This window comes from Mizuhopecten yessoensis, unplaced genomic scaffold, assembly GCF_002113885.1.
Source record: "Mizuhopecten yessoensis strain PY_sf001 unplaced genomic scaffold, ASM211388v2 scaffold11059, whole genome shotgun sequence".
NCBI lineage: Eukaryota > Metazoa > Mollusca > Bivalvia > Pectinida > Pectinidae > Mizuhopecten > Mizuhopecten yessoensis.
In genome coordinates this window covers 1,149,630-1,164,902 of record NW_018408858.1, presented here as the reverse complement: position 1 = coordinate 1,164,902, position 15,273 = coordinate 1,149,630, and the positions used below count along the sequence as shown (strand labels likewise).

General features: G+C 34.5%; 1 protein-coding gene across 2 annotated transcripts in view; it reads left to right on the top strand.

The window, feature by feature from the left end:
* The first annotated feature begins 8,769 nt into the window (after positions 1-8,769).
* Positions 8,770-15,273, top strand: part of LOC110465190 (wnt inhibitory factor 1-like) — a 64,053-nt gene continuing 57,549 nt past the window's right edge. Inside the window, exons 1-3 of one of the 2 annotated variants that reach the window (XM_021520850.1) lie at positions 8,770-8,818; positions 9,227-10,560; positions 12,626-12,765. In XM_021520850.1, coding sequence (XP_021376525.1) covers positions 10,419-10,560; positions 12,626-12,765 — 282 coding nt within the window. In that variant the 5' untranslated portion in view covers positions 8,770-8,818; positions 9,227-10,418. The remainder of the gene's footprint in view (positions 8,819-9,226; positions 10,561-12,625; positions 12,766-15,273) is intronic. The other variant, XM_021520851.1, reaches the window with a different exon arrangement.

Genomic DNA, 15,273 nt, shown 5'->3' with positions numbered 1-15,273 from the left:
TTAAAACAGGAACATGCTCAGGTCCAAAGTATACAAATCTGTTATATATTTGTCTGTGCTTTGTATTTTGAGTTTTTGGTTTTATTTCAAAGATATTTCTGAACATTTAGATATTCTTTACTAATAAAATAGATAAAACATGTCATTTAACGAATCATGATTTTATGAACAGCCAATTGATTTCTTTACTTGTCTTAATCAATGATTGCTTGTAAAATACTGGTGACTTTTAAGAATGATCGCGTTCGTTCTTAAACCATAATAACATTTTAAAAGTTATTTTATTATGAACATTTTCGTCTCTTCCTCCGTCGAATAATCCCCAATTCGACTTTACTGAAGACAGATTTGATATTAAACTTATGGTCCTTTGACCCAATGTCTATCGAGTATCAGTTAACTTAAAGTTATTTTAGGTTCGACTTTTAATGAAGGCCTGCCATTTATTGAGATAAGATTCGAAAACACATAATTACATCTGATCAAGATCTAACAACCGCACCTGGTTTCAGAAAATGTATCATCAGACTGCACGTATTAGTCAACGAGGAAAGATAGAATTACGGGGAAAGGTTAATGCCTTCTTGTACTACTCATCCCTCGCTGATGATGATAACATCAGTGATTCCCAGACACACAAACATACGTGGGTACACACACAAACATGTTACACATCTACGCTCTGGTTTCCACGGACAATATTTCCGTATCTGCCATGCTTCAAGACTTATTCCCTTTTTTGTTAGATTACTCGTGAAATACTTTTCTTGATTTAACAAGGGATTTCATCACACGTGCGACATGTCATGTAAGACAAGATATACTTCCCTGACACATTGTTTCGCACCTTGTTTTCCGAAACGGTTTATGCGGCCTTCCCTTTTATTTTGGTCCCATCTCATTGATGGTTTTGTGTTATTTTGCGTTCTTTTTTATGCTAACATTATCGATTGTCGTTTTCATCTGTTCGTAACCGTAAAACAAACTGCTAATTGAGATTGCTACTGATATAGGGATCATTTGTTCTTGTTATTGTCTTTAGACCTCTAGCTTACGAGCGACTACCTGACGTTACTCCTCTCACTGTTTTACTATCTTTATTTTAAAAGCGCCCTGAGATTTTGGTAACAGTCAATTTATTTAATGACAGGTTTAGTAGTACTAACAGTTTTTAAATATCTTGGGTTTTTTTTAATATCTTCCTGACGTCAGTATATATTTCTAGTACTTGATATGACGAGGAGTGTCAGCAGATTATTGTGAACGTTAGCTATTGTTCCCGTAATAACTTACTGCTATCGGACACCTTGTACGTATAACTGTCATTACTAATTGACGATATATACTTATGAGACGAGAGAGATCCAGTTTGATGCAGACTTTGGACAAGTTTTATGGTCACCATCGTTATCTGAATGAAAAAAAACCTTCTTTTAGTAATATGAATATCGACGATTTTCCATTATTTCGTTGTGATTACCCCGGTTCTTGTTTTGATTGTTTGGTTTGTTTGTGTTTTACGTCCTAATAACAGCTAGGATCATTTAAGGACGTGCCAAGTTTTGATGGTGGAGGAAAGCCGGAGTTCCATCGACCTGCGACAAGTACCTGGCGACTGCCCCACGTAGTCTTCGAACCCGCGACCAAGTGGTGGAGAGCTAGTGGTAACAGAATGGCTGACACCACTATGTCTTGCTTCAGGATAGTGACATTGATATGACATATACTATTATAACAGTTATCGCCGATAAATCAGAAACGCTTACCCTTCCGGAACACCTGGTTCATGTATTTGTTTATAGATCGAAGTTCTCCGTTAATATTTTTTCTTCATTTTTGTCCTAGTTCAATAAAAGTCAATTACGGCTTAGTTGACGCTTTTGTATTCGTTTTTATTTTAATGTTTTATATCAATAATATGATGTGTATATAGAATATGCTCATCAAACGTTCAAATCATTGTACACCTGTAATATTTGCCACATGCGTAAAATATTGATAGAGTTGTATTCTTTGTGTATTTTTATAATTTCATTTTTCTGCATTGAGGAGATTTGCACACAGAGAAAACTTGAAATAGGTTACTGCATGCATCGGTAACTACACATTGCTATCGTTTGCTTTGATCCGAATTCTTTAAAGGACCTCTTCACCAAAGTCCGCTACAATATTGCCTGATCCTTTAATATGACAGGGATAAACACAAACAGGAACGTGCCCTTGCATTGACAATACTTGAGTTTTCTCATGCTGTGTATCCCCTCCCTATACACCAGTAACGCTAAGAACGTAAGGGAGACATGTCTGTTGTATAAAATATCAGCTTATAATACCTGTTTATGTACTAGCGACCAACACAAACGCTCTATCACTGCATTCCCTGCATACATTATTCAAGGTATACGAGGTTTAAAATACTGATTTGGATTTATGTTTTATATCTATAAGACGTTTATCATTAAACGTATGTCGGTCAAATCCAAGCATTGCTGTTGAGTGTTAAAGCGTTTTTCTGTATACAAATGATGTTTAATAATTAATAAAATAGCATACAATCACGATGATATCTCAAATTGTAATATATCACTAAGATTGTTTTTGTCATATTTGACATGTCATCATATCTAACATGTTGTTATATTTATTTTATTATCACTTTGTTCGCATTTTTGCAATATATCAGTTTATATGCATCTTTTTAATTGTTTCTTTATTCCTGTCCCTAATCCAGCAAATATAAGAATATATTGATATATAAAATAAAAACACATTGATTGATTATAGATTACATTTATGAAATATGAATTTACATTTATAATTAAATATGACATTTATATGTTAATATTTTTTACATTGTATTTTTAAAATTTAAACATGTAATTGCAAACGAAATTTATATATGCGATCACTTTTAATGGTTAAACCGTAGAGTCATTCGTCATGTGATCAAAATGGAAACAGTATAACATTTAAAAGCTGCTGTACTACACTATCTGGTCCCGCCCCAATTAAATCACTTCCAGCAAGGAATCATACCAACCTGATGATTTTACGTCTGCATGGCAGATCAATCTTCATAAAAGTTATTTGCATAGATTTCGACTTAAATGCATTATGTACATATGTTACTGCCCCGTCACGCTTCTGTGTAAAACAGATAGTCACTTATGCATGTGCTGGAAACACTCATTTTGTATTTAAGAAAATGATTCAAAACAAATACTGAAGTATAATCATGTTTAAGTTGTACCCGCCAACGCCTTCCTGTTCAGCTTCATTTTGAATGCATATTAAATTTTCTTGCCTTTCACCTTCATCGTCGGTTGTTTTTTTTGCATACTTTTTGTTATCATTTACTTAAATATAATTTCTGTTTAGTGTTACTGTAATATTAATATGTGTTCAACTTTGTACAAATCGTTCGAGAGTAAAATTGAATAAAATATGTCACGGCGTCAACTTTAGGAACCCAGGCAATATTTGAACAATATAAAAAGATAACATGAAACCACAAAAATGAGACAGCATCAAGAGTTTGAAAAGGGTAAGCTTAATTATAGATTATCATGTATGGCTCCAGTCATGATTTTTGACGTCAACTAAAGTAAAGTACAATGTATATAGGTCGTTGACTATCACAGACACAGAGTAGAGTATAACATCCCCGGTAGGAAACACTGGCTCGTTGTAGTTTGTTGGTCAAAAGGATCCAATTAAAACAGATTAGTCTGGAAGAGCGAATAAATTGTGACGTGTACACAGGAGTGCTTGGTATGTTGATACTGAGGAAAAAGGAAGTAAACGATCGTGGAATAACGTTTGTCAGCGTTGGATGGTGGGGGAGCTAGGGTTAGACATATATCAAGACATGTAGCAGGTGAAGGATTATGTGAAAGCTAGTTTGTTCTGGAAATTATTTAATTCAAAAATAAAGTATTAATGTATCTTAGTATGAAATTAAAGCAATCTGGCTAATATCTTAGCTCTAGCCTTTAAAAGCCCGTCTGTAAACTCAAATTCATTAATAAGAATATCGAACTAGATCGGTTACTCTACCAAAATGTTGTACAAAAATACATTATATTGATAATATCTGCTTCTGTGATTTATCGTTCATAGTAGCAGTGTGCTTTTCCACAAAATAGATTTCATTTCCGGAATAAAAAAATATATAAAAAAAAAAAAAAAAAAAAAATAAAAAAAAAAAAAAAAAAAAAAAAAAAAAAAAAAAATATGAGAATGATAATAATTGTTATATATCTTATTTGTTAGATCAAATATTTCTAATGTCAAAGTTTATCACAAAATCTTACTATCAATATGTTTTACTTAAAACAAATCCAATAAATACCCGGAGACAAGGACGTGAGATTACAAATAAACTTGATAATGTTCTGTTTTATGCGCATCTGTTCCATGTGGCTCATGTCAAGATTTACCTATTTTGCATATTCTAAACAATGTCTTAAACCTACTCATCTAAGATTTTTCAAAATCGAATAGGATTTTTTCTATAGATTAGCCTCAAACATTAAAATTATATTATATGACATCTGTAAAATTCCTGGACTGTTTATGCCATAAACTATGATAGGGGGAACATATTCTGCATGGGACCTGGCGATGAAATTTGATGACGCTGATATGACAGTTATTTTGATGTTAATTAATATTTAAAACGATATGATTATCATATTTCTTTCGTGAGGTTTTAATTATTACAGTGTAAAATTAAATAACTACATCTTATTGTGTTGAGGCAAACGCCCATGTTTGCATTAAAAATTCAAATCAAATTACATCGTTGTCTTATTAACTTACTTTTGCTTTTCTGCTATATTTTATATGTGTATGATTTCTTTATATTTTCTTAAAAGTTATATATGTCATATGACAGAAAAATGGTATAAATAAAAATATTGGTGAAGATATAACTCTATTTGCCTTAATAAAAGTCTTCAATTTTCACGAGAGAGAGCAACTGTGGACATAAACATGCTAGAGTGCTATCTTAGAAATACAAATCATTATATTAGAAAAAAAACATTTATCATATAAATATCACATTATTACTGTCAAAATATTGATAAAAATATTATTTTAGAAAAGCAAAATACCCGTTTTAATTCAAATTAATCAAATCTTAAAAATCACAGTCATGTCGTATAATTGAGAGTGTGAAGGTTAAGTCAAACCATTAAGATATAATTGAGACTCCTTTAAAGTAGCCTACACGATTCTCTGTATCTAGTATGTCGAGGTTCACTCTTCCTATCAGTCTCAAACGAACTTGCATACATGGAATTATGATACATGTGTACCATCAGTTGGTATGTCGCCATCATATGTAAATTCCTATATGCCCTATGCCTACTGTGCATATTGAATGCCTTGGAAATAGCCATGGAAAGCATGTCTGTAACTGATGCCCATGGTTGGTATTAACTACTTTATCAATGTAATGCCGTGTGAAGATAAAACCGTCTACTTGACAAACTGCACTTGATGTTGGCGAAACACCTTATAAACAATAGATAATAAAATCCAGATTTACACAGAGTGTGTTGTTTATATACTTGTGATCCGTTCACGACCAAACCATCAACAAATCTGTAGGCAATTGTGTAAATATGGTCGATGGTAGTCGCAGCTATAAAGAACAGGCGTGCTGAGAGCCGACTGAAAATTGCATACAATTCACGGTCGTTTATGCCTGTTTTCTGGTTGATGAAGCATATTAAGGGGTCAATCCTTGGGTCAGAGACTCCCCGTGGAACGCGAAATCTAGATAACTGAGCGTACGGTGGTGGGTAAACTGACACAGACCTCGTCCATTCATCAGGACAGGGACAGAAAATATAATATTTCTCTAACGTAAAATGTTCACTTAACTTCACAATTCTATGTTTGTTTAACTAGTTTTATTTTTTTATCGAAGTGTTAACTATATAGCCCAGTTTGTCTTTGAAAACAATAACAAAGACGGATTTGCATATATTTCTGATTTATCACCATCTTAGTCAGGAATGACGTGTGTTGGTGTGAACGAGATAATTTTATTGTGTGTCCTATATACATCGCATGAGATTGTGTCATGTCAATGACATGTCAAAATGTTTAATTGAGCGAATAGAAAACCCAAGAAAAAATACTGACCAAAGGTCTTACATGACAGTCGGAATCTTTCGTTACAATGTACTAATTGATTTGTTACTGGTCACAGACGTTATTTTGATTGACAAATTTGACAATTAATCCATATCTATTCTTAATTGTTTAAATTCATCTGCTTAACAAAATAGAAAATTGTTCCAGTGCGACCTACCACCCTTTTCCCATGACCCATATATGTTTTTCGTTGAAGCACTCGGTGAATCGTAAACACGCCTTTGTGTTGTTTTTTTCCATCGCCCTTCCTTTGCGGATCGTTCTTGACTTAACCGTGTGTATACTTACAAGCCGGCCTCTGCAATCTTCGAGCGCATCACTATACGTCTGCCGTTCGAACATGATTCAGGCTCGATATCAACTTCTTCATAACACTTGTTGTTTCAGGGCCCCTAGCCCTGCCATTATTGTTAAGGAATATTTCCTTTGTATTTTGAATACTAGTGGATGTCTCGAATTTCGTCAAATGAAACAATGTTCAAGTAAAATTAAGATTCAGAATTCGATACCACATCTCAAAGAATGAATGCTGTAGTTAAGATCTTTGGTGGTGATCAGCGCTGTAGGTTTTCAGATAGGACAAACAAGCACACAACAATTGTTTGGATCTTTGAAAGATAATCATATTAATAACGTAGTTATTGTTGATCGTTAATGCTGACACCATCCTTAACGATAACAATGATGTGCACTGATTTACATTATGTTCAAAGTATTTAAACTTATCTTTAAATACATATTACATAAAGATATTAAATCTCAATTCACTAAACTATTTCTTTCGATCAGCATAATCATGTTAATTTCATCAATATAAATAATTGATAGATTATTAAAATTTGATACGTGTGTTTTACGACATGAAAATTGCGTTTAAAATCGAAGCTTTAAGTTAGCAGAATATGTTAGTGAGTAAAGCATGTCACGGTAATCGCAGTCATTACCAAATCATATTTGCTATGTTATCGACGACAATATGTTTCAGGGTAGTGAATTTTGTGTTTTATTATTTTACTGCAAATATTTAAAATTTAATACTCATGCAAAAACAACGAGGATGTAAGCTGTAGCATTGAAGTAAAAAGTGTCATATTTACACGAAGTATGTGTCTCCACACCATAGGCTGTAATTCTACAGTCTTCATCATCCTATCTTTGAAAACAAGTTTTGAGTGTACGATTAATGTATGACGTAATAATGTCTACATGGTTTTTTTTCTATTTTAACTCTATTTTGATCATTATAAAAGAAACGTGTACTATATGTATATACATATATCAATGATACCGCCTCGTCAGTCAATAAAGTTCCTACAATCCTTGGTAGGTTTCACTAATTCAAAATAAATGCTGTATAAACACATATGTTTACTACCTTATCACAAAGCCATGTGTTTTTACACTTTACGCAACCTTTTCAAACATGGCTGTCAATGGCTGTTGTGTCCATTACTTCTTTATACGCGCTCAGATATTAAATTAGAATGGTTATACCATCTGAGACCAGCGGCTCAATCTAGAGGGCCTGTAGATCTAGAATAAAAATTATACAGCAATCAACACTACCAGGCTTTAGAAACGAACAGTAATGATATGTATTAGTTAGAACTATCGAAGCATTGAAAATAAATAAAGGTGCGTGAACATGTTAAGAATATATAATTGGCTCTTTTACCCGGAATATTTCCAAAAATATTTACAATAAAATATGTTTATTATTAAATATAAGACATAATTTAAAATAAAACAATTATGTAAAAAAATGATACTATTGTTTCTTTTTCTTTTAACTCAACACTGTCAGAAATTGAGTTTTAAGGAAGTAAGCGCTTATGATTTGAAAACAAACTGAGATATTGTACGTTACCTATGTGACAAAATGGGGTTACATAACAGAATATATATATAAACTGTACAATGGAACATGAAAAGAAACCATATTTATGATTTCGATTGAAAGGTGTGGGCATCCTATTTGATTGCTCTCATACACGTAGAGTGTGTGTATGTATAACAATGTTCAGCAGTAAATACCTTACCTTCATAGAAATCTAAACACTAAAACATGAACAGGGGCTGAGAACTTATATATGATAAAGGTTTTGTAAGAGTCTTGTGTTTTTTTCATAAACCACTGTAAATAAAAAAATTCAAACCTGAAAGTTATGTAATTCTTTAGAAGTTAATACCCAGTTGTAGTGATACTGCATGCATTTCTATTGACTTGAGCTATGACAGGATTTATTTATTCTGTCATAAATATCTTTTCGATCGTGCATACTTACAATTTTATGTGTATGCATCTGCAGATAATTTGTTGTACAAATATGAAACAGATACTTGTGTAAGTGAAAATTTATTTGAAACAAAGCAACGCTATTGGGTAGTGTATTAATGATAAATACATAAGTGTCGATAAGTTATCACAATACATACAGATAGCACTGATTACTTACATAGTGATAAGACATTTCAGTGATACCACTGAACGTGCTATGTGCCCAACGCCTATGTACCTTGATCACCCGATCATTACTCTAACCGTATATTGTCTTATTTATTTCATAATAGCATGTGTTGATACATAATCAGAACTGCTGTAAACGCTGATCTAAATCAACAGAGAGGGCAACTGGTGAATTTGAAATACGTGAGTATGCTTGGAAAATTAACGTTAAGAAGATATAGAAAATGAAATCAGTGTACATGATGAGTCCCACCCTGTTTATGTGGTAAGAGTATGACTATTACCCCTCTCCAATGATAACCTTTACCGTAGGTGTTAAAATGCTGCCTGTTTATCGATATATAGCTTAACAATATTAAACCAATAATAAAGTCAACAATACTGTTTTGCAAATAAAAACAATCCTCACCACTAGCTCTTAAATGTCCATATATAGCCGCGGTATAATCGAACATCTCTCTAAGCGACCGGGGTTAATTTGTGAAATTTAGGAGAGAAGGATCGTCATCGCCTGGTCCCTGATTCGTGAATACACCTACCCCTTGTTTAGATATCGCATGATTAAGCATGCGTGCGTCAATTTCATTGCAGACTTGGCTATCTGACGAGTACAGCGCCCTGATGCCTTCTGACTAGTGGATGTTCATACACTTACGGCGTTTGACGAATGTTAATCCATTTAAGCAAGATTGAAAGCCATAAAAGTTATATTTCTACAGCAATAGGTGGAGTTGTGGAAGAGGACAAGCCAATAAAACCGACGATCGTGTGCGCCTACAACACACGGAACATCTCTCTTGTTTACCATTCCACAGACGTGTGTAAAAACGTCATATTTTCAAAACACGCTTGATACGTGTAATGAATGTGCAACCATTTGGACGCGGACGAATTTCATTTGTTGAAAAAATCCAATTAGAGTGTATTTGTTGTGATAAAAATTAAAAGGGCCGTGTATTTAGGGATTCGTTCCATTCTGCTGCGGATCCTGAGGGAGCTTCTGTCGACAATTCTCGGTGGGGAATACATACCTGTAGCTCTGTGCCCGTCCAGGATGTGTGTGTAGTATCCACGATAGAGCATCACATCGGCTTGTTGAATAAGTCGATTCTCGTATATTCTGTTACCACTTTGGAGGACTAGGGCTTTATCTTTTAATGAATATATCAATTTTAATACTGCAAATCGAGGCTGGTTGAATTGGTGGTGGTGATGTTGGTAGTAGTGATAGTAGAAGGAGGAAATCTGGCTGAGTTTTGTGTAGTAGTTTGGGCAGCCTCTCTCCCCCAGTCTCGGTAGGTCTCATGTCCGTGTTAGAGTATTAGCCTAATCACCTGTGTTTACTGTGGGCTTATCACGACTATATCGGTCCGCGCCGTGCCTCGCCCTTGCCAAGGGTTTGATGAGGAGCTGACAAGCTGGACATCGCTTTTTATGCAGTGTATTTGAGTGGTGGTCAGTGATGATTGTTTCTACTGGTCAGTATCAGTATTGGTGTCGAAAGCAGCAGGCGGTACAGAAAACTGGAGAACCAACCCTACTAATAGTTGTTCCTATTACTCCAATACGAGATATATGCACAACACTTAATGGTTTGTTTTGACGAATGGTTGAAAAACATGAATACTGGTTATTTTGGTGTGGTGGATGGTATCCCAGCGGTGCGGCCTGTCACTAGTAGCCTCAAGGAGAGGAATATCACAGCAGGTACTTCACCGATACTACAAACTAGAGACTTATATATCACTGTTGACGGACCACGCAAGAACATAGAGACAATTAAATGACTCAGGGGTACGTCCTTACACTAACCATGATCTACAAGATCCTAGCCTATATCGTTGCACCGTTGCTTCTTTCCAGTTGTCTAGCCAAAAGCAAACTTTCGCTTTGGATGGACGAGAACCAGGTCGAGCACTTAGTTGGTAAGTAGTAACGATACCCATGCATTGTTTTGTTTCTGTGCTTTTTTAACAGAATGGTTTAGACCACATACTACCATCACTTTAAATGGCAACTCTCTTGAAAAAGTCTACTTCACACGAAATTTATACCACATGGTCTGACTGTGGCAAAACACACGGTGGAATCATCACATCGACAACACGGAATTGTTATCATGTGCATTTGGCTCGCTCAGTGTGTATACCACTTGTTTTATTTTCACAGTTTCTGTTACGATGTTTCATCTTAAAAATAAATTTTACACAAACCATAGCGAAAGAAGATAAACGGTCATAAAAGTTACAAGTGTAGAAGATTTTCAGTCGAATCGCTCTTTTTATCATATAATCACAGACCGTCTACATATACTGATGTGGTAGAATTGGGTCTCGGGGTTCTTTAACACTGTACCTGCCAGGGTCAGCCTCTGTCTCTCACGTCTTGGAAGTCACATCTCAACAAACTCACCCAGTACACTGATAATTCCGATCTGCATGTAGTTCATAAAAATATTACACTTATTAGTTATTATACTTCATGTTAGTTATTATTTTTATATTAGTAAACCGCTTCTTTGTATGTTAACTCAAGTTGAACGATTTGCAATCTACTATAAATTCACCAATAACCCGAAATATGTTGGAATAAAAAAGAAATAATGAAAGCAGGTTTTATGAAATTCATACACGCTATGATAAAATGGTTATTTAAAAACCTTTCAGCTACATGTTACATAATGAGAAAAAGAATAATAATAATAATAAAAACGAACATGAAATTTTATATTTGTCAGTGTTTACAATAACTTCAAATGATTTTAACTACATGGGTCGTGGACAGCTTAATTCTGTAACAGGTGCCCGTGAGAGTCTATAATTAAGGCTTTACATCTATTGACAAGTAACAGACGACTGCCCCTCAGCATGAAGCATGCCATTAGCGTAACCTTATAAATATCCAACATGGCTAAACATTTATACTACTTGATAATAAAAAAAATTGTTTCTGTAGAAATATTGACGGTTATAACGTGTAAATATTTATACGTTTCCAAAACAATCCTAAAATATAAACCGTCGGTTTTTTCGTTAAGCATGCCAGGTCCAGGAGCAAATATCCTACATATGTTCATGATAAAATCCGCATAGAATCTATGTCAAATACTGCTCCTATATCGCTGCCTGAAATTCTGTAGAGAACTAAGAATCACGGCATGTTTTGTACACAAAAAGCCAGTCCGTACCTCCAAGACTGCAGTATAAGACCAGCTACCTTATTGTAGTAGCTTTGATGTGCCAAAGTACGTCTTTTTATCGTTGCTGTTACACGATTCAAATTTAATTAAGTTTTCCACGTGCCAAGGCATCTTTTGTTTTTTACTTAATAGAAATAAACTCTCATTAGATCAGACTCCGTTTTCTCCAATGAAAACAAAAACTATGCAGAACGTCTGTATCCGATGTCAACACGTTTTTGCGAGGCTGGCCTTGGAGAGTCTTCAATAACGTGTGATAATTACAACCATTACATAGGTAATTTGTACAGTTTCGAGGTAATCGTTTGTAAATTACATACATTCTCGACGGCGGATTCCTCATAATGAAGTGATAACTGCACCCGTACACAAGGGACCTGTAAGCACTGCAGACTAAAATATATTGGGCATAAAATACCTTGATATCTTTCATTAGTGCAGTATTTATGCTCATTCATAAGGAAAACACCATAACAATGTTTCCCATTTACGTCAATAATATTACACCGTTGTAATCATATACAGATGTTTCGTTATTTTGTTCCATTCGGTTGCATTGGCATGTTAGCTTGATTAATTATTATCATTTTCAACGTGTTCCTTTCAAATATGCATAATTAAGAACAATACCCATGTTATCCAACATCAAACAGCATATGCTTGTTTTATATTTATACATAATTTTCAAATATTCCATTTCTAATTGATTAAGACGTAGCTTTGCATTACATATTGTAATATAACCATTTATTATGATATGATAAACTTCATGTTATATTTTACCTCCACAGGCCTCCGGATGAAGGTCTATATTGTCAGCGACGGAACATTTCCTCACTATCTCCGGACCCCAGGGATTGACAAAGGACTACAATCAATCCCTTCCGAGGTGGACACAGTCAATCTCACGTGGGAGGCCGGGGATGACACGGTAGGGACAATTTTGTATATTCAATCGTATATAATGCATTTTAGTACATTTTGTACATGTATTGAAAAGCGAAACTAATATCTTTACAATGAAACTACCCATTTTCGAATTTGTTGCAGGTTTTATTATTTTTAACATAAAAGCAGTGATAAAATATGTAATGAAATGAGGAAGGAAAATTTGGTACAAATAGTGAATCAAACAAAAGTGAGAATCTTAGATAATCTAAACAGAAGTATACAGTTCTAATACGATATTGTACGTAATGTTACGTAGTTTCCAACTAGGACACTGTCACAATGCAATGTATGGAAAGGAGTTTGTTAATAAAAGTAATTTTCTTACTTAAATATTTCACCAATATTGCATGGTACACAATTAATTAAGATAAGTGAAACTATCTTCGACTTAGATAACAATCTATTTCATAATTGTTATACTTTGTACAATATAAGTTTAACGCAAACTGCTTTACAATGTCATACATCCGATGAAATGAAATTCAAGACTTATTGACATACACTTACTATAGCTTGAAAGTAAATTAGCCTTCAATGTCATATATACGACACAGTATAGTTGTACAATGCCATACATCCGGTAAAATTCAATTTAAAACTTTATGTCATACTCTGTCAAACTATCATACAATGTCATACATCCGATGCAATATAGTTGAAAATATCATTCCAACCAATGTCATATACCCTTACAACATAGTTACACAATGTCATATACCCTTACAACATAGTTACACAATGTCATAAATCCTATATACTAAAGATTAAAGGTAAAATATCATACAATGTCATACATTGAAAAACAATGTTAACAAATTATGTCATATACCCTTACAACATAGTTGCACAATGTCATAAATCCTATATACTAAATGTCAAATATCTTGCAATGTCATACATTGACAAAAAAATGTCAAAAAATTGCAATGGCATTCACGGCAACCTATGATAACAAAAATATGATAATAATTATAATTCTATCTTCCCGAATAAATTTTCAATCTACAAACCCAATTTGTGTTTTCGATCTGACTGACTAATTGCTGACAAATTTCAAAACTAAAGCAGGTCTATTTGTGGGGCTAACTACATACGGTGCCTCCTGATACCGCTGTTCACTGTAGCGTGACGGGGACATTTACCGGGGTTAGTGATAGAGCGGCCGGACAAGTACACCCAAACAATACCCACGGCGATTAAGATTTTTCAGATTCAATAAATCCAATCAAATTTGTCATCACAGGCGGTCTACAAAATATTTGTGGGCAACAGAATTGTATTTGTACTGTTCGGACCACCTCTCTAGCTCATCAGTGTGGCACGGGTGTCACCGCCGAGCAAAGGGGCCGTGCTTTTCATTCAATTGTATATATATTTTCGGAGATCAGGGGTTAAGATCATATAAAAAGACAACTTGTTTGAAATCCGATGTCACATAGCCAGCTGATTAGAAATCTTGACGATACCAACTCTATGAAACAATCTTCTTTTGCAAATTGTTTTTTTTCTATAGGCTGGCCCGAAGCGAGCCATGGGTAATTGATTTAAGAAACTTTAATCTTGTTGTGAATCTTTAACGATGAAGATAAAAATAAAGCGGAAGAAATCCAATACCTTGACCTATTCAAAATGGCTACTATAGATGATTTCCAAATATACGACCATAGTTTTCACACCAAGGAGGGTTACCTATGGGGACGAGATAACGGGTTCAACATGGTATGTCAGCACAAAGAAAGTTTACAAAACATTCCACAACGAAAGACACTTCAGCGTGGCTAATTGGCATCATTTATATTTCAGTTTGAATTATCAAGTACACTACATTTTGAAATAAAATAAAACATGCATAAATTGATCGATTTTTTCTACAAATAAACTTGACGTGAAAATGAATAGGTTTGAATTTTATGTGAGATTAACTCTTACTTTCATTCAACGTGATTAAATGGAAAGTGCCCTAAATATTTGGTATATAGATGTGGTCTTTGTAGAGATATTCCTCTAGCTTGGCGCTGTCGTTAAAGAACACCAATTAGCCCTTGTATTCTGCCAGTATATCGTTTGGCCGCAGGTAGAAATAATTTATATTTGCTGTCTGCGTTTTTACGGGTTTAAACCTCTTGCAAAGTTTGAGCAAGATGTTGGCGACTGTCCCCTTTTCCGCTAGGTGACATAAACTTTTATTCCTTTACAGAATTTCCGACATTAAAGGTTTTGGTGACAAAGACGGTAAATAGCTTTAGGTTTCATTGCACTCTACAAGTATGTCTTTATTACCGTGAAACGTAATTTTATCACTGCGCTCTATCGTAAAATAGGTATGTACGCGGTGTGGCCAACAATAACTTGGACCCGGGACAGGAAGAAGGTCCCCTCAATCCCCTCGCAAAACCCTCCTGTCCCCTCAAGCTTTAACACTTTCCTACACCTTTCTATCCCTCTCCACCTCCTCCTCTTCTTTCCTTCACCCTCCCACTCCTTCCTC